Source organism: Scomber scombrus, chromosome 3 (genome assembly GCF_963691925.1).
Source record: "Scomber scombrus chromosome 3, fScoSco1.1, whole genome shotgun sequence".
Classification (NCBI taxonomy): Eukaryota; Metazoa; Chordata; class Actinopteri; order Scombriformes; family Scombridae; genus Scomber; species Scomber scombrus.
In genome coordinates, this window is record NC_084972.1 from 3,018,525 (window position 1) to 3,044,002 (window position 25,478).

The 25,478-nt window shown below is 39.5% G+C and overlaps 2 protein-coding genes across 2 annotated transcripts in view; one reads left to right on the forward strand and one right to left on the reverse strand.

Annotated features, from left to right (window-relative positions):
• Positions 1–4,854: 4,854 nt before the first annotated feature.
• Positions 4,855–12,331, reverse strand: ube2v1 (ubiquitin-conjugating enzyme E2 variant 1). Its single transcript, XM_062416306.1, has 4 exons — positions 12,288–12,331; positions 10,663–10,811; positions 8,506–8,631; positions 4,855–6,026 (listed from the first exon to the last, which is right to left on the reverse strand). The coding sequence occupies exons 1-4, from the start codon at positions 12,307–12,309 to the stop codon at positions 5,883–5,885; spliced, it is 441 nt and encodes a 146-aa protein (XP_062272290.1). The 5' UTR covers positions 12,310–12,331; the 3' UTR covers positions 4,855–5,882.
• A 6,593-nt stretch (positions 12,332–18,924) lies between these two features.
• The window catches only part of plxnb1b (plexin b1b), a 127,030-nt gene continuing 120,476 nt past the window's right edge, over positions 18,925–25,478 (forward strand). The window contains exon 1 of the mRNA XM_062442246.1: positions 18,925–19,277. The gene's annotated coding sequence lies outside the window, so the exon portion shown is untranslated. The remainder of the gene's footprint in view (positions 19,278–25,478) is intronic.

A 25,478-nucleotide genomic window follows, 5' to 3' on the forward strand; every position in this document is an offset into this window, starting at 1 on the left:
TGCTATAGAGAACATGTAACTCTGATAACACTCAACCCAATAATATTTTTTTAATGAAATAACTTTAGATTTGAGCTCTCATTCAAGTGACACAATTCATTTTATGGGCAAAAAGCAATGTTCATAGTTCCAGATCTAACCCTGCTCACTGTCTTATCTGGACTTGCGATAGTTGTTTTGCACTCGCTCAACAGTTTTATTGTTATGATCTTCAGCAGCAGGAAGGAAATAGTTAACACTGAAAGCAGCATCATCAGCTGATCTTGTCAGACTGGGTCAGCAGGCTGTGACTCCTCTGAGATCTACAGTTAAACTGGACTTACTGGAGTATTTCTGAGGGAACACGCCTACAACAGTGTTTAACATTTAGGTACTGAACTAAAAAGTAAGTTACATTTTTTACTATAGTGACTCTGCAGCTACTGTTCAGATACAAATATGGACTTAGAAATATCTGCCATAATATGTATATTACAACAAATAACAAGAGGGAGTGAATTGTGTCACAGTGAATCCATCTGTGTATATAAATTATTTTTGCTTAATTTATAGGCGACATTTTTCATTTAGTTCCATTAATGTGAGTATTAAAACCATGTGCTAGCCATAAAAAATGCAAATCTACACAGAGCAAAATCTGTCTCATTTAGCTAATTGGCACACTCTGCATGGGTGTGTGTGTGTGTGCGCGTGCGTGTGTGTGTGTGTGTGAGAGAGAGAGAGAGAGAGAGAGAGAGAGAGAGAGAGAGAGAGAGAGAGAGAGAGAGAGAGAGAGAGAGAGAGAGAGAGAGAGAGAGAGAGAGAGAGAGAGAGAGAGAGAGAGGAGAAAGTGGTATTGACCTCATGAGCAGATGGGCTCCTCCACGCTGCACTGTTCAGGCCTGAACACACCAGGTCGCGTAGGAGAATGGATGTGGGAGTGTGCGTGTCAGCAACCATCTGACACCTCCCACAACTGGTGCTCACCCCCCCCCCCCCCCCCCCCATGCTTTACATGTGAATGTAACAAATGGAGTGCAATCAGGCCAATGGAGTTAATTATCGAGATGTGTGAGTGAATGCAGATTCTCTAATGATAATCAGGGTTGTGGTCTCACTGCGGGGATGAAATCAAGTTGAAGGTAAAAGTTGGACAAAGCCAAACATACAGGTAGTGTTGATTTTATGTTTAAGGCGTTCTTCTGATGGTCTTATATTAAGTACAGCGCCAAGTTTTGACAGCTGGCTTGTCATGTCAGCCTTGCTTCCTTCTCCCCGATGGAGACCGTCTTAGTGCAATCTTAGGGAATTGATCCTGGGCCATGCTGAAGACATGTCCTCACTATTGAATTCGGCTGTGTTTGATCTCTAACACCACACTGTTGCACTGAGTCATCTTGTATAGCTGTTCATTTGAGATCTTCTCAGGGCAGAAGATACGACAGATTTTATTATAGAAAGCGTAAATCTTTGTCATGTCCAGTGTTAGACTTAGACTTCACTGCTTTGACTTCCAGATAGGCTGGAGTTTAGCAAGCATTGCTCTGATGTACTTTTGTGCTGTATTATCTTTATTGACAAGACTTCCATGGTAGGTAAACTCCAGGATACTATGTGAAAGTAATGCTTCAAAATGATCTAAGCACATGATAAGTATGGAAAGAAATACAAAGTCAAATGGGGACAAATGGTGAGGTCTCACCTACTCTGTCACACAGTGAGGGCAGAGAGCGGAAAAAAATGAAATTAAGCTTGTCTTGTGGTTGCATTGCATTCTGGTCTACTGGAAAAACCTGGTATGTGCCTCTTATAATATGAGATTCACTCTGACTCATTGCTGAACTGTTGAACATCAGGGCAAAATGCCATCTTAGAAAAGTGACTGAAAGTGATTTATCCATTCAGGGTATGTGTTTGTCTGTCTATCCATGAAAAGAAGACAAATACATCACCAGTACATTTTTAAGGATCCATCAAAGTCTTAAAACATGGTATTTTTTATTGTCTTGTTAACTGTTATCCCATGAGAAAAAGCTTGAACATGACTCATTGATTCTGATGACCTGTCTAGAGTGTATACAGTATGAATGTATGTCTAAACATCTGGATGTGTAACAGGTTGTTATGCTGGGACAATAAGATCCACATACATATTGATATTTGATTTTTATTTTAAAGAAAAGAGAAAAGAAAAGAAAGTATGGTGTGTACTGGTGTGTCTAAGAGAAGAACTGACCCACTGGTTGCTCAGCTTTTACAAATCAACTTGTCAGATGTTAGTTTGACTGTGTCAGATGGGCCTGAGCATGAATGCCAGTTGTCTAGATACAATTACACTGATTGAGTAGCACACCATGCTGTCTTTTCTTTCACTGTTTGATACAGTTGGGCTAATGGAGAGCTTGTCCATCACAGCAGATAAGATTAGAGTGATTGAGGGCTTGTCCACCTGTGTTTGTGACCAAGCTGTCGAACTGACATTAGAACTGTTGGAAGGGCTTCATGATGGAACTCTGACAGGGTTTACTATGTTACATTAATCTGACAAAAATGAAAAAGAAAAAAAAATTAGTCATGTAAGGTTTTTGGATATCTGTCCTTGTGTAGCTGGAAAATTTCACTAAATCAGATTTATTTTGTTAAGATTATTATTGTTTCTCCCTGATAGATTTTAAGAGCTTCTGTGTATAGTATATAAGAGAGTAAAAGGCACTCAGCTGTATCACCCACTGTGATTGATTCACCCATCTTTTCTCCCACAGGCTCAGGTCACGTGCCGCTCTTTGTACTGTTTCCCTGCAGCAGACAAGAGGCAAATAGAGGCAACAACAGCTGTTGAATGGGGATTCTACATCTGGTTACCCCTCGAGAAACATCTTGCTGTCAGGCGGGTAAGACGGACGAGAAGTGCTCTGTGCTGGGTAAACTGACTTCTCTATTCTTACCAATGATGTCTCTCCAAGTGTGATGGATGGGACTGGATTATTCTGCAGGGTGCTCTGTTGTTCCACACTTAGGCTTAGAACATGAAGGAGTGTGTAGAATATCATTCAGAAATCGATACAACCAATGGAGACTCAGTATAGAAGCGTTTCTGACATCGTATAGAGGTGTTACATGTTTTGTACTGATTGTGAAATGAGCATCATCATCCTGTGGGATTATTGCTAACAGCACCATCATCAGCAGTAAAGTGGAAACTGAAGCCTGTTCACACTATTGATTACCCAAGGTTAACTTTTTAATATCAAATACTTACACATAAACACCAGTTCACTTGTTATGAGGAGTCTTTGTAGAAACAATTTTTTACATTGAACATTACTGAAGATATCAACACTATGAAATAACACATATGGAATCATGCAGTGAATGAAAAAGTGAAAACAAAGCAAAATGTGTTTCATATTTTAGAGTCTTCCACTGTTTGCTTTGATCATAGCTTTGCACTCTCTCTCTCTCTCTCTCTCTTTCTCTCTCTCTCTCTCTACATTCACTCAACCTGCTTTATGAGGTATTGAGATGCTTTTCAGTTGACTTTTCAGGTCAACTTCATTGGCAGAATGAATTAAAGAAAAAATGTTGAATGAGGTGTGTCCAAACTTTTGACTGGTACTGTACATCTTCTGTGGCTTTGAGGAACTTGTGGTGGAAAGTAACTAAATACATTTACTTAGTACTGAAATACAGTTTTTAGTATTTCCATTTTATGCTACTTCATACTTTTCCACATTTATATAACAACTTTAATTACTACCTACTTTACAGATTCAGATTTTACATTAAATAACACATAATATGCTTATAAAATACATCACATTGTTTAAGATGAAACAAGTGATTTCCAGACTGTCATGTGACCTCTTATATTGCCTCTCCAAAAAACAAGATAAAAAGTAAAAATAATATCAACACATTTGTGTAGCCGGACTCCCATTTATAATCTCACCCAACCCGTCTGATTTATTATCATTTATTTATTTATATGATTTATCTTGTTAACCATTGAAGACCTGTAGATTAGGAACCAGTTCATTCAACTAGCTAACATTAAATTATATATAATAGATAAAATGAGCTCCATCTAAACCGGCATCAACAGCAACATGCTGCTTACACACTGGTGCATCATAATGTTAGAATGCATCAGTCACAGGGTCAATTTTTTGCAAATGTTTTAATACTTTAATAATTCAGTACTTTTATTAATGTGGATTTGAAATGCAGGATGTGTGTAGTGCCTTCCACCACTGACATTATACTACTTGTTGCACTATGGGAAATGAAGGATACAGCATTTCTAGGACTAAAAGACACCTCTTGACCTTTTTGATTTTAACCCTTCTTTTTTCAATCCACCCCTTAACTGGTGAGGTGAACACTGACTCACAACTACAAATAAAACTTTAGGTGTATTATAACCAAGGTTTGCTGACAACAGGAGGATCATACTGAACATCTGTGTAAACAGCAGACTAGTAGATTGTGATCCAGGATTGCAATACATTGTCACCAGCATGTTTTCAAAGTGAGCATGGCCACTGTTTATTTAAATTAAGAAAAAAAAACCTCCCAATTTCATTTCCTTTAAACAGCCATCTCAAGTCTAGTGAGTGGATATGTGAAATTAAAAAAATAGATGATGGGTGGATAATAACTTTAAAATTGCTTACTTAGTCTGATTGATAGCAAATGCAAAACATCTTCACTTTTCAGAAGCTGTTAGTAGCTAATGTGATGTTTTAATTATATAAATGACTTTAATGATTACTGTATTTTCAAGAGTAATGACATCATACAAGAAGTAGCAGAATATGTGGAATCATGACAGATCTGAAATCTGTTGTGGAGAATCATGACACACACATGTGCAAAAGTAATAACGTTTAATTCAAATAAAACCATGCAACAGTTCACCGTCACCCTGATTAGATTCAACCCCATTTATAAAATAAACATCCAAAGTCGTACATTGCGTTCAGTGGGCGTTCTCTGTATGAAAGAGAAGACTCCATGGAGTTTACACAGGTCAGCCCAGAGACCAAAGGAACTGAAACAAGAATCCAAAAAACAGCAACATTTAACAAAAAAAAAAAAAAAGTCACAGCTCCTCCTGCTCCACACAGGCCCACAGTACAGTTGTGATCGTGTAAAAGGTCCCGAGCACACAAACTATGCGCCCCCCCCCCCCCCCCCCTCCCCCCTCCCCGGCTGCTAATAATCAATCACCATCACAAAGCGCTATGAACCATATGGCACACTGAAGACAGGTCTGAGAACATGAGTGATGAGCCAGCAGTGCCCTGTTGATATATACGTCTCTGAATGTCTAGTAGCAGTTTATTCCCGTGTAACCGGACGTGCGCTCGTTCCAAAAGACGGCCCGGCAAATTCACATTGTCGGGATCGCAAGGGAAAAAATGGGGAATTCATTTGAGAGTGATGTGGCCCCGGGGACTGAACAAAGCAAAATTTGGAGGGGTGCATTATTATCTTAGTGAGGGGGATCTGTGTCAGTATACTGCAGGATGGTGAGGTTTGTGAGGAATGATCCCAATATTTAACATTCATATTTAAGTCAGGGTTACAGAGGTGTGTTTTCTTTTCCCCTCACCACAATACCTACATATAACAGGGACTCACTGTCCACTGCACACACATGATTGGTAACACTCAATCAGCTCATGTGTTATTTTACAATCTGGATGAAGAACACAGACAGAATAAAAAAATAACATCATTAAATGTACAGTATGTTTTGTTTGGTAACATCTGGTCTGCAGAATGTGGACTGTAATAGACTTCCTCTCTGTCCAATGGGAAGGCTCCGAGTCGAGTCTTGGAGTGTGTGTGTGAGAGGGTGTGAGAGGGTGCGTGTGTGTGTGTGTGTGGCAGCAGGAGTCTCAGTTGTACACCTGGCCTTCAGGTGGCTGGGACAGCCTGTTGTTCTCTTTCGTCATCATGTGCTGTCTGAGCTCCTGCAGCACCGTCCGGATGTTGTAGGAGTTCTTCCACCTGCACAGCGCTGTCAGCGACTTGATGTCCACCTGAAGCAAGAGGAAGAGAAGGAGGAGGAGGAGGATTTGTATTAGTCCCAAGTGTGCAGAAACCTAGTGTGCTGTCTGATGTTAAAGTTATGGTGTCCACAGAAGGAGAGTTCAATTGGCTAAATGTATAGATGATCAACTATTTGGCAGTGGAAAGAGCCCAATAATAGTATTTCAGTGTGTAGAATGGAAGAAAATAGACTTGTGTAAAATGTAAAATATACTTTAGTTTGCAGCTGTGCCCAATTACTAACCAATTGTAACATAAACCTGCTGTAGCCTGAGTAGTCAGTATGGATAGACATGCAGGAGACAGATGATTAGAAAAACACCTTATCCACACAAAAACACACAGAAATGTAAGACACACATCATGAGGGAAGACTTCAATTGACAGGTGGCACAAGTACAGGTCATTCTGTTTAGTTTTCTGTTTTCAGACATCATTATTGTTATTAACAAGGTCCAAGAAATGAGACCACATCACCCCCATCCTCACACTGGCTCCCCGTTCATTACAGTATAACATTCAGAATTCTCCTAATTGTCTATAAATCCCTCCATGGTCTTGTCCCTACAGATCATTCAGAACTCTTCAGATTTTACAGCACTAGCAGACCCCTCAGATCCTCCCACCTTAGCATGTTAGCAGTGCCCCGCTCATGGAAAAACGGAAAAAGGCTGGGGGCCTTTTCTATAGCGGGCCCTTGCTCCGTTAGACAGTCTGAGTGTGTTGATACTTTTAAGATGCATCTACAGACTCACTTTTATTTTTTGGCTTTAAGCTGTGTTTAATCTGATTTATTTCTTATCTGATTTCTGAAAATAAACACACTACAATGAACAAGCTTGGCAAGTGTTTGGACATTTTGGAAGGTTTTGTGTACTTTCCTTTAAAACAATGATATGGAATAATGAGCTGAACTTTCGTTTTGTTTTTGTTTTTTATTTAACTAGATATCATTTTGTACATAATGCTGACTTTTTTTTTTTACCCACATGTGCCTTCTTGTTCTGTGCTGTTCCTTGTTTGTAATAATAACTATATATTCAATAAATACATGTTTAAAATAAATAACATCTTCAAACTTGAAACATTATCTGAGAGTTACTTGAGTGCCATTTTCACATTGTGTCTCATTACTGTCTAATCTGTCTCACTGAACAGTAGAGACAAAACATGCTGATGCCAGCTGGTACACTTCTGTTGTGGTGATACATGAGGATGAGAGTGCAGCATCTTTTCTTCATGATGATATATATGAACATGTTATCATCAGTATGACCAAATAGAAAGAAAAAGCGTGAAAATCAAAAACTGAGATGCATCAAGGTGCATTGATTGATTGATTGACTGTAACACAGAATCTCATCACAAGTACTACTGTGTTTGCAAAGATTGATAAAACAACACAGATGATGTCATTGGGTTTCCAAGCCCACACGGAATCTGTGCACATAGATTTTCCACCAATAAAGACGCTGCTTGTAAAACTCAAAATGTTCAGACCCAGTGAAATGAAAATGCCTTTCTCTCACTTTTAATCCTGTGTCCCTGTGTTACCTGCTTATTTATCTCTCATGTAGCCAAATATGTCATTTCCTCTTTTCTATTCCCGTAAAATAGTGTCAAATGTTTGCTCATAATGTGTCAAAGGCATTGACAAAAGTTCAGTCCATCAAATGTGACTTTGTGTAAGTCACTGGACAAAGATCTAATGAAAGATACTACAGAGCTGCTCTCTGCTTCTGATGCTTCACTCCAACATTTTTAACCTGTCTGTTTTAGTCCTCTGACTCTATAGATGTATAATAAAAGACTGGAGGATCATCTGACTGAATTGTGATACAGCTTGAGATTCCCATCACATCAGTAGTAGATATCAATCCTTCTAACACTGCACTGTATTACACCACTGCCTTCATCTTCAAGCTCAATAAGCAGGAGTGCTTTATGGCACATTTGATTTACAGAGGAGCTCCTTCAATGTCAAGGACTCATTTGATTTGTTCTGTGATTCAGTTGATTCGACTTTTACATATATTACCACCAGTCTCTCTACTGAATTAACAGGTAATGTGCTATATTATGAGATTTCTAACACTAATTACACATACTAATGCAAAAGGCCCCATTCTTTTCTATCTTTAAAGACACAGTGACATGAAATGTGTTCATTATTTGTGCTACCACACTGGAGTTCAGCAGGCAAACACTTGTTTACACATGTTTACATCTCTAAATAATGTGGTTGAGGTTTAATTCCTTCATTTCCCTGAAGCTTAAGATGCTCTACTTTCTGCATCACTGTGACTTTAATATTTAAAGCAGTAACATCCTCATATTAAACCTGTTGAGTCTGACTGGAACATGGATGGCAGGGAAGTGCTGTGCCAACAACGTACTACCTTACCTTAGTAATTACACTTGAAATGAATGATTTAACCAGTGAGTCTGTGGACAAATGTAGATACTTACCACACCATTGGAACTGTGCACGCCGCTCAAGTTGATCTTGTTCACAAAGCGCACGTGAGGAGGGTACTCAGGGTATCTGGATCCACATTCTATTTTCAGACTGTATATCTTGCCTTCATACACAGTCTGTCATTCAAACAAAAACAAAAAAAAGGGTGACAAGTTAGTTCACAGAGAGAAAGTCCACAAAAATAATGACACATATTTGTTGATTATAGCAGTTAACAAGTAATATCCACTTCAGGTTCATGTGCTTGTTTGTTCTGGAGCTTTCTATCATATTAGACAACATCTAGACATCAGCTTCATCTGCTGAAAATGATTGTAATTAATACAGTGCATGCCATACACCCACAGCATCCCTGATCCAGCAAGGGACCTTTGTTGCATGTCATACCTCTCTCTCTCTCTCTCTCTCTCTGGTTTCCTGTCAACCTTTATGCTACCAACTGTCTAATTAATAAAGGCAAAAAATGCCCCAAAAAAAGGAAACCAGCACTAATGTTACACCTTATTAAATATCAACTGGTGTTTTAGATAATGGCAGAGAGCAGTTTTTTTTTTTTTAACAGTACAGTTCTGCGTGTAAAGTTCTGTATCTGGTCAGTAATCCTAACAGAGCCCGACCGATATATCGGTCAGCCGATATTATCGGGCAATATTGACCTATCACAGATATATATATATATATATATATATATATATATATATATATATATATATATATATATATATATATATATATTAGTGAATGTTGTGTGATATGTGCCCATTTATTTTTTTTAAGGGGGGGGGGGGTGTATGTATGTGTTTACTATAATTGGGTTTTATTTTTATTTCTCAAATTCCATGTTTTTTTGTTGTTGTTGTTGTTTTTCAATTCTTTCTGTTAAATGTTTGTTTTATGTAAAGCACATTGAGTTGCCACTGTGTATGAAATGCGCTATATAAATAAAACTGCCTTGCCATGCCATACTGAACGTTATAACTAGGTGTGTGGAGCGTTTTTTTGGGTCATTAAAAACAGCCAGATGTGCTCTTAACTTCTACCAAACTTAAACCACTTTCAGGTTGACTCATGCTCCACCCATTCAAGAGACAGCTGTCACTCTGCTTCTGACTGTGAAGTTCACTGATCCGCTAATAAGAACTTGACAAGATAGAAGTAAAGTATGCAATGCTTCCTCTTTCTTGATCGCCCACACTGTTTTTTCACTCTCTCGCCTTTTTTTTGGCAACTGACGAGACTTTTAAAGATCAGTATCATTGAGTTTTTTTGTGTTCCTGGTAGTAAGCTGAGCAGCCTCTCATCCATACACATTTTATTTTATTTTCTGCCAGCAGCACAGCGGTAAAGAAAAGTTACCACATGCAATATTGCAACAACACATGCAAACTACTGCATGAGTCTCCTTACCCAACCACACCAGGAAGTAGAACATCATAAGAACTCTCTAGAGAGTACACTGTACCATGTACGTGCCACTAAAGGAAGCACACCCACCCACTATGTTTCCTTTTGTTACAACAAACACACGCATCTTTGACCTCAAACATTCTACACTCCGTTGGAATCAAACCCCTCCAACTGCTCATTGGTGCACCGTTTAAAACTGACTTCACCCAAACTGTAACAAAGTGTGCGTCACTGTGTCTGCTGCTGCTTCTTTTACCAGTCTCCAGACTGACACAAAACGCTTAAATATCAATGTAGTTTTGAATTGATCAGTGAATTAGAACAAGCTGCTAAGTAGAATAAAATGAGGTCTGAATTGCAGTTGCAGCCACACTATGTGCTACTGAGATTGAGCCTCGTGCACCACTTACACTCCTGTCCTTGCTGCTGTGTTAGTACAGCACGCCCACACAGCCAAACAGAGCGCAGTGTCTGTTCACCATGTTGGCATTCTCTCTGCTTAATTAACCAGCTGTTGATTCAAGTTGACACAAGCATGCGTGTGACCTTCATGTACTAGTTATAAATGGAGTGGGAGCTTTACTCATTAAGTATTAACTTCCACCAAAGCACACTGAAGTTGGTCTATGATTGGATTTTCAGCTATGGTGAAAATCCAAAGGTCTCTTTCTGTGTGTTGGCTCAGAGAAGAGCAGCATGACGTAGTGAAGTGCTGCGGGGCCCCCGGTGGGACCGCTCACCTTGGCGGGGCCGATGATCATGCCGTTCCAGTGAGTTAACGTCATGTCGTCGTCGTCTTCGAGGCCCCAGCTCACCGTGCCGTCGCCGCCTCCTTTCTGACCGTCCTCCAGTTCCTCCAGCAGCCGAAAGCTGCGGGGAACCACGATGCCTTCTCACACACACACACACACACACACACACACACACACACACACACACACACACACATTAGGAGAACATACACTCATATTATTGTGAATGACTTGCCTGAATGCTAGGCTAACCTAAAGGAAGATATCAGTAAAAACAAACATGTCTCTAGTATCACTTATGATGGTTATATTAAATTATTGTCATATTCACAGATAAATAATACCTGTCAGTGATTCCTACTCTAACATACTATCATCTCTTAACCTCGTACATTAGCTAAAATGACAATTTGGCAGGGCTGCAACTGACAATTATTTAATCTGATTGGTTATTTTCTGATTTATTAATATTTTGACTAGAAAATGTTAAAAGTTGTTTTCTAGATTCAAAAGTGACATCTTCAAATGTCTTCTTCAGTCCAAAATTTAAATATATTCACTTCACTATGACTGTGTATGTATGAAAAATATTACATCAACACATTTGAGAAGCTGAAACCAATGATCAAAAGTTGCAGATTCATTTTCTGTCCGTTGACTTGATTTATGAACTAATCGTACCATTAACAACTGCTTTGTAAGCTTAACTGTTTGAATTGAATGTGATGCCTGGCTTTAAATACAAGATTTCACAAGATGTTAAGGTGTGGTTACATTCTTGAAACCTTGCTTAGAACTCTTCTCATAGCATCATGTCCTCAGGCCTAACATATGGAATACATTTAGTCTTTTAGGGTTGCTTTGCAGTGTACCTGTCATTCAAGATTTTCCTGCACACAAATAAGTGAGTTTTCTTCAAGAGAATGTTCAATGATCTTGTTCAAATATGTTCCTTCTCCCTCATTTAAAAAAAATCTGAATCTGTAATATAAAGCAAATAGTTGAAAATAGTGAAAAGCAGCTCTGCACTTGAAGCTCAAACGTCTGTCTGTGTGAACAAGAGGAATACCATATTTTGAGTGAAGCTGGACTTTCATTTTCTAACTGTTACTACTTAACTGTGTAAAGTAAAACATGTCGCTAAAAACAGGCCTCTAGTTAAATAAGCAGTAAGATTATGGTTATTATTGACTGTTGAATGCTGTGTGTCTCCAGCTGTTGAGCGGAGCTGTGCTGCCAGCTAACGTTATCTAGCCAGCAGGCTGACCCGGCCGTCACCGCGGAGCTTACAGAAGGATAGCACTCACTAATATGAACTGAAATAATAATGTATCCTCTTCTCTGACCGGTGAGCTGCATAATGGCACACTGAGGCTGCTGCAGATATGTGAGTGCTGCTCACACTGGGCCAGCTCTGTTAGCCACGGAGCTAACGAGCAGCGCTACGGCAGCAGATGTTAACAGTGTGCTGCTACAGTAGAAACTGTGCTGCTGCTGCTCTGCTGGAGGCTGGAACACCAGTGTGTAGCTAATCAATTGCTGGTCAATTGTAGCTTCTAAGCAAAAAAGAAAAAGAAAAGATACAGTCTGAACTGTAGGTGAAGTCTGCTTACCTGATCCGGCGGCAGCCGCCATCTTTATCACTGCTTTACGGAAGCGCGCACGCAATGCGCGTGCAAGCCAAAACACCCAGATTGTTTTATGTCACGTGCTTCGTGTTATTGGTATAGTCACGCATTTAAAACACAGTTAGTTCATGATGTACTGTTCCTATCTACTGTCATATCACACTTTATCAAGACAACATGTTGCTGGCTTTCAGAGTAAAGCTGTGGATAATTATCATTGCAGCTGTGCAGAAGCTGAAAAGATCATTAATAGTGTAGCCTCTTATGATTCCCCAAAGTATGAACCAGCTCTGCTCAGCAACTGATGGAGGTGGTTAATGCTGGTGCAGGATGGCCATCTAGTGGACAAAAATGTTCTGGACTATGAACAGTGTGTAAAGACAGGTTCACAATTTTTCAAGTGTGTCTTAAAACAACAGTTAAGTGCCTAAATGAGCATTTAAACCAGTTTTTCTCGCTATAATCATTCCTCCTGTTCATACTGACCATTAGAAGATCCTTTCATAATGCACTTACAATGGAAGTGATGGAGGACTAAATCCACAGTCCTCCTTCTGTGTAAACATGTATTTAAAAGTTGATCTGAAGCTAATATGAAGCTTCAGCCGTCCAATTTCATGAGCCACACCTGAGTCCAATGTGGTTTCTAATATAATGCTCATCACCTTCCCACTGTGCGTCCTCTCATTGCAGCATAGCTATTATCTTGTGTTTTCTGCAGGCGTTCTTACACATCCATACATGCACACATGACTGATTACTAAGCCCAAACAGAATCTGCGCAGAATGAAATCTGTGGAATTCAGCGGAATGTTTATTTTGCTTGTAATGTGATAAACAATTGTTCAACTCAAACAGGCTGAAAAGACATATTTAGTAGATTTTAAACGTACCTTTTAATTTGATATTTTTATTTCATCACCAGCAGTTCAAAACAAAGTATGAACATAATGTTATAGAAGTCAACCATCATAAAATGCATGTGGCCACTAAAATGCAAGCTGAAAGTGGAGAGAGCAGAGAGAGCAAATAATTAGCAAAACATTAACCATTATTCATCTCCCAATAATTAGCACTTCAAAACATTAACATAAATAAATAATACATCAATAATTTATCTGCTTTAAATTTAAACCATCGGATATCCAAAATATCCACATATCCAACTGCAAAGTGTCGAAAGTCATTCAATCAATAGTAAGTGAACAAATCAACAATAGCAATAACAGAACAAGTGATCAGTGAGTGGTGTGACTGAGTGACTGAGTTTCTTGGGGTCTACAGTTGAATTAGGCAATCAGCATCGTCTTAATGTCTTCAGTCAGGTTCCCTCCCTCCCTCTGTCAGCAGCATCGTACAGTGGGATAAAAGTCATCAACATCCACTAAAGTAGTTGGCAGATGGAGGCTGGGTTTTTTTTTTTAAAACACCCTTTCCTACAAGGCTACACACCAAAGTAAAGTCCCCAAAGGTATCAGGAAGGACCTCTAGCACCAAGTTGAGCATATGTGCCAGACCTGTGATGTGTTTCGTGTTGGGAAAGTAACCTTGAAGAAATCTGTTGAAGGCTTCCCTCATGTAACTTGCTGAACTTGTTACAAAAGCACAAACATAGCTGGAATGGCAGTTGTAAATTTCAAGGCAATAAGCGACTGCATTAATCACAGTGGAAACAAGATCTGCAGCTAGAGGTCTACTAGACTGCAGAAGAATGATAAGGACACAGCGACCACAAGCATCTGTTGTCCCATCCAGTATAACATATACAGCTTTTCCCTTTCCTCTCAATGTCGTCCATATACGGACAGACCAGGTCGGACAAGTACTGAGATTGGAGGTGAGATGGAGGTGGAACAGATCCTCCTTGCTTGCAGTATTTCTGGAAAAAAAGGAACCAGATTGGGAGATTTCCCAAGGGGAATATCTGCCTCAATAAGAGCTTTGGTGAAGTCCAGAACAAACTCCTTCCTCTCAGCTGTAGACAGGGTTTTGGAGAGGAAGGAGTCGAAAGTTTCATTTCTATATTGCACTGAAAGAAAAGAGAAAGATAGATATTCACTATACACAAAATACATAACATTTATTTGAAAAACTTTTTTTTTTTCAATAGTCAAGTCTTCACTGCTAAATAACACTTCCCACAAATGTCAGTAAAAACACATCGGCTGTGTTAGGAATAGCAAACTAACATACCATACATACTATGCCGTCAAATTGAGTGTGTAGTGCATTTAATTGCATAGAATGTGGATTTTGTGTGTGTGAGAAATCCTTATAGGCCTATCTTTAGACTACTATAGCAAGAATTTCTGTGGCTCCACACAAGGGAGCAAATTTCCAAACAGATGTTATTAAGATAAACTGATCATGCATTGGGAATCTACATGGTTAATTTCTCGTCTAAAAAAATCTGAACATTTTATCAAGTGACATTTTAACAGTATTAGAGCGAAAATGACAGAAGCGTTCTAGTCCGTCCGGGTTTAAAATCTCCACCATAGCTGCCAATTGGTTGTGAAATGCATTCTGGGATACTTGGCTGTCTTGCTTGAGAATATTTCAGTATGAACAGTGGAGTAAACTGTCACGATGTGTTCGGTTTGACTGAATATAACAGTAATCTTGGCTTGCAATTCTATTCGATTAATTTGCTCATCATTTTATCCAAATTCAACATTCACACTAGGGCTGGGCAATATATCAATATTATATATCGTGATATGAGGCTAGATATCGTCTCAGACTTTGGATATTGTAATATCATCTTTTCTGCCTTTAAAGGCTGCATTACAGTAAAATTCTATTATCATTATATCCACATTACCAATGATTATTTATCAAAAATCTGTAATATTTTGTGAAAGCACCGATGATCACCCCTACAATATTGTTGCCATATCGATATTGAGGTATATTTTATTTTATCCAAATTGCCCAACACTAATTCAGGTCTAAATTTTCTGCAAAAAAACATATTTCCCAGAGCTTACAGCTTATATCAAACAATACATTTCTTTGATCTCGGAATGTAAAAATTAAAAAGCTGTTAAACTTTTCAAAGTTTACAAGATTTTTATATGGCTGTTTATTTCACTTATCCTGACCTTTATTTTCTTTCCATCCATTTTCAGAATTCCTTGTTCTCAAGTTGTATGTAGTGTTCTTTTCTTTTAAGAGTGTCATATATATGCACATGTGCTGTACATGCTATGTGTTTCTCTATTTAAATTATTATTAAAGTATTTAAACAAACACATAATTAAGAAATGAATAAAGCTGGCATTACATTTGGTTTATCCTTTTATCTGTACATTTGTAGCATTTTTCATTTGAAAAAATGTCCTTCTGACCAAAACAGCTCTGTAATGATATATATCTACACATCCAGCCATGTATCAAGAATCCCTTAAATCACTCACCCCCCTCAGTAGAGACTAGCACTACACGTCAGCCTTGGATGCCAAACTTGGATAATAAATGCATACCAGACATTCTTTAAAAATGTGTTTGATGAACTGTCAGTGAGGGAGGATAAGTGAGAGCAAGATTTTTAAAAGGATGTACAGCAGAGGTAACTCCTAACTTTATTATTATAAGTTACATGTTAAAGCACGAGAGCAAACAACAAGGGCTGGGATGGGGGAGGTTACCCTCTGACCCAACTCCTCCAACACCTCCCCCCAGCCACCCATGGCCTACCAGCCAGCCTCCCCACTCTCCATCCCCCACATCCCACAGCCAGCCAGCCAGCCAGCCAGCCAGCCAGCCAGCCAGCCCAGCTCCTCTCTCCACTCTGCAGACAAGTTGGTTCTCAGAGTGACCGCGAGCTGTGTGTATGTGTGTGTGTGTGTGTGTGTGTGTGTGTGTGTGTATGTGTGTGTGTATGTGTGAACTCTTGGGGATGAATGGTTCAGTGTTTTTCCTGGAGACATGAATGCAGTGTGTTGCTCCTGACAGACAGGCGTGCTCATTCACACTCTGCTTTTCCACTTTTCCAACTCACATCTCTTTCACCCTGCTATGAATACAGGCCTGTGATGAGAAACATACACACAAATCCACACAAACAGCCACACAGACTGAGGGAACCCCTAAAGATCCTGAGTACAATGGTACTATCAGCTTCAAATAAGTCTGTCACCCACATTTTATTTTATTTTATTTTATTTATTTATTCACACATTTATATTATATTTATTGTACACCAGCATGTTATTGCTGCTGATGTATATGCGTACATGCACACTGGTATTCATTATTATTATTGCTGAAACTGTATTAATCAAACTGCAAAGATTTAAACAGGTGTATAGCAATTAGACACATTCATCATATTACTTAACCATACCTAAAGGACAGCTTCACAATTTTTCAAGTGTCTTAAAACATCAGTCAGGTGTCCATATATGAGCACATGAAGTAGTTTTCCTCTCTGTAATCATTCCTCCTATTCATACTGACTATTTAAAGATATCCATCAAATGTTCTTTCAATGGAAGGGATGGAGGACAAAACACACAATGTGTCCACACAGTTTAAAAGTAGTTTCTATTCAGCTTGGATTGAGTTTGGATCTTGGCCTTACTTTTATTGGCTCCACTTCTGTTAGCTATGCAGCTTTTAAGTCAATTCCAAAGAAACTAGAGGATGTTTCTAGGTAGGTACCCAACAGCAAGAGCAGAAAATACAATACATGGTGTACTGGCTAAACTGTGAGTCACCATGAGGTTAATAATGAGAGATTGGGAATACCAGAACAGCTGTATAATTATTTTTATTGCACCATATCTGCTCTGTTTGTAGATTACTGAGTTTTTACATGAAAACCAATTATATAGAAATATTTGGAATCTAGACCATCATATGAGCACTCTCCTTATTGGAAATATAGTGCAAACTTCAAATACATAAAATATCTCACGAGCAAGTGGCTGAATATATGAATTTATACTGTATGAGTTTACCATATGATGGCTCACTGACTTCATCTGTCTCATCTCAGCATTATTTGATATTCACACAATTCTGATGCAATGTTAAGAACAAAAAAGCGTCATATTTTGATTGCAATATGTTACTGATACAGTGGTACAGTGTGTTGTAAGAGTTGAGTAGACCCCAGTGATGCTGTCTTGTCTTTGAACCCTGGGGGGGTTGGTTTGGAGGAGGAGCATGGTGGGTGGGGCTGAGTGATCTTTGAAGTGAGTGTGGCTTATCTAGCTTCAGTCCTCATTACAGGAGAATTAAGAAGAGGGGGAGATAAAAGGCTTCTTTTCACATCAGGGGGACAAAGATACAGAGAGAGAGAGAGAGAGAGAGAGGGAGAGAGAGAGAGAGAGAGAGAGAGAGAGAGAGAATGGGAGAGAGACCCCTCCTTAAAGATGACAAGTGTGTACAGCAGGGTTTTGTGATCTCTGTGTGGTCTCTATTGATGTGCATCTGATGTCTCAGGGCCTGATATAGCTGCTGTAAATGGATGAGCAGATGGGGACTGAACCCTGAAACAACATCACCCAAAATGGAAAATATTTAGAGCTTCAGTTCCAGTTATACCATATTTAATTAATGCTTTTTGAATGGAAAATTACAACTGAAGACTGCTGCGGCAGCTTGTTCTTCCTTGTATGAGCTGCTTATGCTAGGCCTATAGTACTTATTAACTTAATAGCTGTCATTAAAGTGTGGTCCGTGCTTCTCCAGGGGGCTGAATTTAAACTGAACTGCATATTTTTTGTATCACAGCTTTCAGCCAGTCATAAAGACTTTATTTCTCTGGATAGGTTGTTGCAGTTTAGCAGAAACTCCAGTATTTGTCTATACTGTCTGTAAAGTGAGGGAAAGTTTGGGGATCAAACCATGACGTTTTTTGGGATGCATGTCCCCAGTTGGCCAGGAGAGGTCCACCATTCACCAGTATTTTCACTAGCAGCTAATGCTACCTTCATGGACAGTTGGGAATATTGCAGCGAGCATCGACAACCTAATACTGGAAGTTTAGATAGCGATGCTGAAATGTGATTTCAGCTAAAGTTAATGTTAAGATAACCTAAATCTGAGCAATTTAGAGCTTAAACAGTGCATGAGTGTCACTCTCTGTACAGTGTATAGTTAGATTTTTCTCTGCATTTTTGTCTCCGCTCCTCCTGCACAGAGTCCTTATAGTCTATTTTAAACTTGAATTATTCTGTCTTTATTGTTCTATTGTCTAATTACAATTGAATATATTAGTATATATTAAATGTGAGAAAGATTTAATATGGTACAACAGTAAGTTCCCCTTTACAGCGTGCAAAATATAACTTGTATGTCGTTTTTCAACGCTTTCCTCTGCATATTTAACATCATCTTATTTCCTGTTTGGTCTGTTGTGTAAAGTAGCTATAGGTCTGTCCATTACAGCTGAAACTGGGCACCACAAATAAGGCGACATTTCCAAATCTGAAAGCATGTACAATATGCGTTCTACTTCACTTGCGCACTTGATATTTGAATTTGTTTAAATTAACAAGGAGCCATTGAAGGCAGCATGAAATATCCCCCTTTGCCAAACCCCTTTTTACTCCTGTGGAGAGCAGTGCGCTGTGCACCGCACCAAACCATTCCCACCACACTTACCGGCTACATGTGGGAGAGAAACCTGCAGAGTCCAACCAAACTGAGCATTACTCTGAGCTGCATGGATTACCTGCATTGATTTTCCTCACCGAGCCGTCAGGTGTGTGAACTGGTCAAAGTTGGATGACTGGGAGGAATTTTTGCAAAGTGTGGACTGAACGACGGTGGAATTTTGTGACCAGGTAACCTCGAGGAATAACGTTATCTGTGTGGGCTGGATAGTCTGTGTACAAGCAGCGGTTACGGTCAATTTGGATACTTTGAATGAAACCGGTGAAAAGTTCCTCGCCTCGCTGTAACGAGGAGTAAAGCAGCGTTAGGAGCAGCAAGTGACTGAGAGGAGAGTAGTAACAGAGCAAGGTGAGTAACACTGTCTACTTTTACTCACTGTTTAAATGACTGCGTGTCTTTTCTCCTGTTAATAACACACTCTGTCACTGCGTTACTGGAGCAACTTTTCACTACGTTTGTAGTGTTTGAATCTTGTTAGCTTTCTTTTCCGTCACTGTTTTCATTCACACCGTTACTTTACGTTTATTAGAAAATGGTTCAACAGTTAGAAACAGCAGGTTAATATTAGCCAAGTTAGCTAACGCCAAGTTAGCAATAACTGGTCCAAACTGGCGTCGCTTCAATAGACCAGCCATTAAATTTCACCATTTGTTAAATAAAAAGACCGCCATATGATAATATTCATTATGTACTAGCTTCAGTCTCATAATGTCGAGTTTTCCTCAGTGAGAGTGAGAGCTAATGATAAGTCACTGATATACGGTGGGATGCATGGACTTCTAATGTATTTAAACACACTGTCTGCAGAGGAAAACAGGTTACCTTTGACAATGTAGGTGAATGAACATTGTGCACTATAACAATAGGTCAACCATGTCTAAAATGACAGTTTTTAGAAAATGAAATATGACCTCATTTTGTGTAACGTGAGTGCTGGATTCAGTATGAAGGAGAAAAGTCTCACATATTGTTGCATGTGTTGTTTTTAGTAGTCCATAAAACAGAAACATACATATATATTTTTTAGGACTTTTATATTGAAATCCGTCTACAGTATTCATACAGCAAGAACTAGGCCTATCCTATTGTATTTCAATGAAACCTAATTATCCTTCAGGTAAAGCATTGTTGGAAATAAAGCAGTGAAAGTTAATATTCTCTCCCATTCTTGTTGTTGATGAAGTAAGTCCAATAGGAGGCCAAAGGTCAGATCCAGGTATTCATGTTCATGATACATTTAACACGCTAACATGTTAAGCATTTGATTGAGTTTATCAGTATTCACTCAGTTACAAGTGTCATGGATGACACTCCAACAGAGAGAGTGACCTTTTGTGTGTTTGTGTCCCATGGGTGATGATCTCCTCTCACAGTGTAGTCCCTTCTTAAACTGAGGCCATCTGCTCCTACTGCCTCATAACTGAATTGATGGCTTAGTATAAGCCAGGAAATGAGATGGAATATCCCCTTCCTATGATGATGATGATGATGGTGATAATGATGATGATGATTGCTCATTTATTTGGGAGTGTTGGTAGCATTGCGCAAACTAGGATATGCCCAGACGTTGTGCCTGATAGCTCGGATGTGTGCGTGTGCGTGCGTGTGTGTGTGTTCATTTCAAACATAATCCAGGTTTAACACATGTGAGTTTTTGTTTCCTGTCATAAAAGACAACTCTGAACACCATCTAGGGATGAAGTAGTTTTTGACAGCTGTAGTGTCAGTGTAGCTGCACTAAAATAGAAGCAATGGAGCATTGTAACATGCCTAATTGTGTATTGGACCCAAATCAAATTAAATCTAGTTTTCCACTGGAGCTACTGAAAATTGGTCAAGCGTGACAAGTATAAATAAAGCTTCCTCGAGTTAACGTGGTGGCTCGTGTCGGTTTTCTTGAGTGTTTGCGGTTAGAAAGGATGTTTAAGTGGAGTGTGTGAGACAGAAGTGGAGCGTGTGTTTTCACTGCCCCTCAAGTGAATGACTGTTTATGAGCAGAACTAGTAGACGGCACGTTCTTGTACTCATACCTGGATAGAGTCAGACACCAGAACCCCAGAGCTGTCTGAACTTGTATAATGACCTTTTGGTCCTGTGTATAAATGCAGTCATTATGGTTTGCACATTTGACCTTTATAGGCTTGACCTGGTCTGACCTGAGATGGGGAAAAAAGGAAATTTTAAAGGATGTCAGATCAGTGAACAGGACTTTTTTTGTGTCTATAATTTTAGTTTAAGAAAACTGTAAAACTGCTTTTCTAGGAAGTGGAGAAGAGAGAAAAAGAACACAACAGTAGTAATAAACAGATTTATTAGGCTACTAGAGGAATTATGTAACTAATTATTAGAAACCAGCTATCAGACGTCAGAGTTAACTGATAGGATTTGTGACAGCAGAGGTGTCAAAGAGCTCCTCCAATAAACAAGATTCACCTCACAAATTCTGTCACGGCGAAGGTGCCAAAGGTCAAAAGGTGAGATGGTGTGTGTGTCTGTGTGTTTTTTTTTGGGGGGGTGGTGGTGGTGGTGGTGTCGACAGCTCTTGTTTTTTGTGTCTGGCAGCTGGAGGGACTGCAGGGAGCGCGTGGTGTCGAAACCTTTCATCATTTCCCCCTCTTCCTACCAACCAAACAAATGTACTTGTGTCAGTGTTGTGTCATGCAGAAGTGTGTGTGTGTGTGTGTGTGAGTGTGTGTGTGTGAAGTGTGTGAGTGAGGATAAAGGAAAACTCCAGTGATTTGTCTCTGGGGCTGTCACGGTGAAGGAATTTTCCCTGCGGTGATTTAGGGTGGTTCAACAGTGCGGTAAGCAGTCGTGTGCAGTTTTAGCGCCTTTTTAAAAAAAAAAAATTTTATAAAGTAAAATTAAGGTGTGTTAGTGTGATTATATTTTGGCTGTACATGACAAACAGTGTGGCAGTAAACACAGCTGATTGCTATAGCCTGAGGAGCCACCCAAAACTGAATACACAAGCACTAAAGTGTGAACAAAGAAGGACCTAGGTTAGTTTGTCTATAGTGTAATGTTGCAGTGTAGTGTTATTGTGAAGCTCTGTTTGTGTAGCTGTGCATCATGTTTGATATTGATGCTGTCGGTGTGCTAATGAACAGGTGGGGACACATCAAGGACAAACTGACTGTATGACATACTGCGACTGGTCGGCTATTACGCTACATCATCTGTTCGGGGGTGTTGATGAAGTGTCAGTGAAGTAGGGTTTGGTACTGTTTACATTTGTGTCCATAGGGTGTCGGCACCTGGAATTCAATATGTGATCAGCTGTAACTGGGACTCCATCTACATGTTTTTTCTCAGGGGTTGTTTAAACGGAAATGGAAACACCCACTCAGCAGTTTAGACACGGATACTTCCACCACTTGCATAGTTTATTGGCAGTGTCTTCTTAACATATAAGGCTGATATCTGAAAGTACAAACAGGAACACAGCAGAGACATTTCAGGTGTTTGTGTGTGTGTTGGTAAACTAAAGAGATTTTTCAAAAGGCTCATAAGGAATGTTCTCAATATTCATCAACAATTCACAAAACGCAACCTGCTCTCATAGTACTAAAATTTGGCACTGATTGATCGGTGTAATTTGGTCGGTACCCTTTAAAAGTCCAGAATTCTGTACCCGACCCTTTTGTGGTCAGAGCTATGAGATAAAGGTACAGTCAGATGTCCTATAGAGAGTATCCTCTGATAAACATACTCCTGACTCTATTCTAAAAAACAAAATCCACCTGTAGATGCTCTTTAAGTGTTAGCATATCATTATGCCTGTCACATCATCACACAGCATCTGAAAACCTGTCATGATGCAGCTTTTTGAGTTGGAGGGTTGCATCTGATAATTTATCTACCAGACCATCTGACTAGCATGAGGTCTGTGGAGGAGTGAAACTTTATTGCATAAAATAACAAAAATACAGCTGGGAATTCAATAATTATTATAATTAGCTATGAATGAAAATACAGAACAAAAAATATATTAAACTCGAATTAAGAAATAAAAATTCTGCCTATATAACTTAAACTAAAACTAAAAAAATTGGCACATATTGGACAGCATATTTGCCGATACTGATATATCTGTGCTAGGCCTATATCAGCTGACTGATATATTGGTCAGGCTCTACTCAACAGAGTCCATGAGTGTGTTGAGTCTGTACAGCGAGCTCAGATGTTAGAATATGACTTAAGAGGAGGGTGTTGGACAAAACCAAGTTACAAGGATGCGAGTACCTGCACTGCTGTGTTTTTTTTTTTCTGTGCTCACAAAGTATTCGTTTAGCTTAGTTAAAATCATGAAAGTTTCCATTTCTGCAGCGGATGCTGAGCTGTCTCTGAATAGGAAAATTAAACTCCAGAATTTTTTAAAGAAAGAAATGCTGAATGAGAGATTGCAGAAGCTAGTGGAACAGAGTTTAGCCTGTGACTTCATGATTTGTACTCTACTCGGTCCTGACCGATACTGGATTTTTGTATGCAGCAGAAACCAACAGGTGAAGTGAGTTAAGAGGAAGTCATTGTGTAATTCTCTGGAACTGTTGGGAAGGGCGATCACCCCAATGTGGATCAAAGTACAAGTCATTTGGAAGGGCAGCCGAGGCTCGACATGTGAACGGCCCGACTCGCCCAGCAGGGTTCTGGGTCTCCTCCGCTCCCATGGCCAGATTAAATACTCAATTTAATTATGTCAGTGAGCATTAAGTCAGTAACCTTATCAGAGGGGTCTGGCTGTTTAATGGGGCTTCGTGAGCCAACAGATGCACCAAGATTAGGGACAATATGCTGGTGGTGCAAACCCTGAGCACAGGGATAAAAGACACAGGCATGGAATCTGATACGAGGTGCCCCCCCTCCTGCTAGATACCACCACCACTACCACCACCACCACCACCACGCTGTAGGAGACCTCAAGATAGCAGACATTAAATATAGCCTCATCTGAGAACAGTACACTATATCTCAAAGTGGCTGGACATAGACCGGGCGCGGGGGGGGGGGGGGGAATGATTTTAAAGATCTTTTGATGAATCATTAAGTAAGATTCTTTGATATACTGTACATGTGTTCTTGGCTGTATGACATATTCATGCACTGATGATGATGAACATTTTTACATGTAAATGCAGAGAAACTCAAGCTAATTAAAGAAATTGCCCAAAGTCATATCACCATGAATATGTGATGGTGTGCTGTGTAGGCCTGGAGCCTGGACATGACTCTGTGTCCTCTCTAGTTATTGGTATTCATGTTTGGATTCAAACAGGTTTCCCCTGCATATTGCTTACAGTGAACTTTCTAACTCTTAAGCCTTCAAGCTGGCCAGTCTCTCCGTGTCCATTATCTGAATCAGCAAAGCCTTCATTATTTAAAAATTTTTTTTTGCAGCTGAGGATTTTCTTTGATAACAAGAATAGTGATAACGCTCCCCAGGATTCTCTGAGGATTTAATTAGACAGGATAGCCTGTTAATTATTCAGATATGTAAATGGAGACCCAGATACATGCTGTGCCGTGGAATGTAAAATAGATTTGAGTGTTGAAATCCCTTTGAAGCAGCAAGTGAAGTGCTCTGTAAGAGTGTGAATTATTAACCCATACGAGGTGCGCTGTGTGCCCCCACCAAAGGCAGCTCGTGTGTGTGTGTGTGTGTGTGTGTGTGTGTGTGTGTGTGTGTGTGTGTGTGTGTGTGTGTGTGTGTGTGTGTGTGTGTGTGTGTGTGTGTGTGTGTGTGTGTGTGTGTGTGTGTGTGTGTGTGTGTGTGTGTGTGTGTGTGTGTGTGTGTGTGTGTGTGTGTGTGTGTGTGTGTGTTCACAATGGTTCCCTCATGAATGAAGCCGGTGTGTTTGCCTTAGGTCAGTGTTGAAGCACGAGTACACGTGATGTGTAAAGCCAAACACAGTGTGCCACCTGGCAGCTAAAGCTCAGGTGACTAAGAGTTACAAAAGACTTAGTCATTAATATTAAATGTGTAAAGGTACTCAATATTGACTGTATGGTGTGTACCTCGGTTTCAGGGTCACAGTTCGGTACATTTCTGGTACAGTACAGCGAAAAAAAAGAAGGTTTTAGTCTTTTATTTTTTTAAATGTAACCATCCAATAATGTCTTATTGGCTAAAACTATAATTTGAACAGTTTGGTGTTTGCACCTTTTTATATTGCACTTTATTGCCCTTATAGATTACTAATGTTTAATTTATGTTTTAAATAGTTTTTATGCCTCAGGGAGTGCTATCTAAATTTCATTATATTGTTGTCTGACCCTCAATATAATGACAATAAAGCTACAGTACTACTACTACTACTACTGCAACCCTAACCCTACTACTACTACTACTACTACTACTACAACCCTAACCCTACTACTACTACTACTACTACTACTACAACCCTAACCCTACTACTACTACTACTACTACTACTACTACTACAACCCTAACCCTACTACTACTACTACTACTACTACTACAACCCTAACCCTACTACTACTACTACTACTACTACTACTACTACAACCCTAACCCTACTACTACTACTA

Bases quoted from the DNA above. Each gene is read 5' to 3' on its own strand.
- ube2v1 (XM_062416306.1), bottom strand. From the start codon at position 12,309: ATGGCGGCTGCCGCCGGATCAG. The intron at 10,812-12,287 runs GTAAGCAGACTT...GTGTGTGAGAAG, and splicing joins GGCGGCTGCCGCCGGATCAG to GCATCGTGGTTCCCCGCAGC. The intron at 8,632-10,662 runs GTGAGCGGTCCC...TTTGAATGACAG, and splicing joins TGATCATCGGCCCCGCCAAG to ACTGTGTATGAAGGCAAGAT.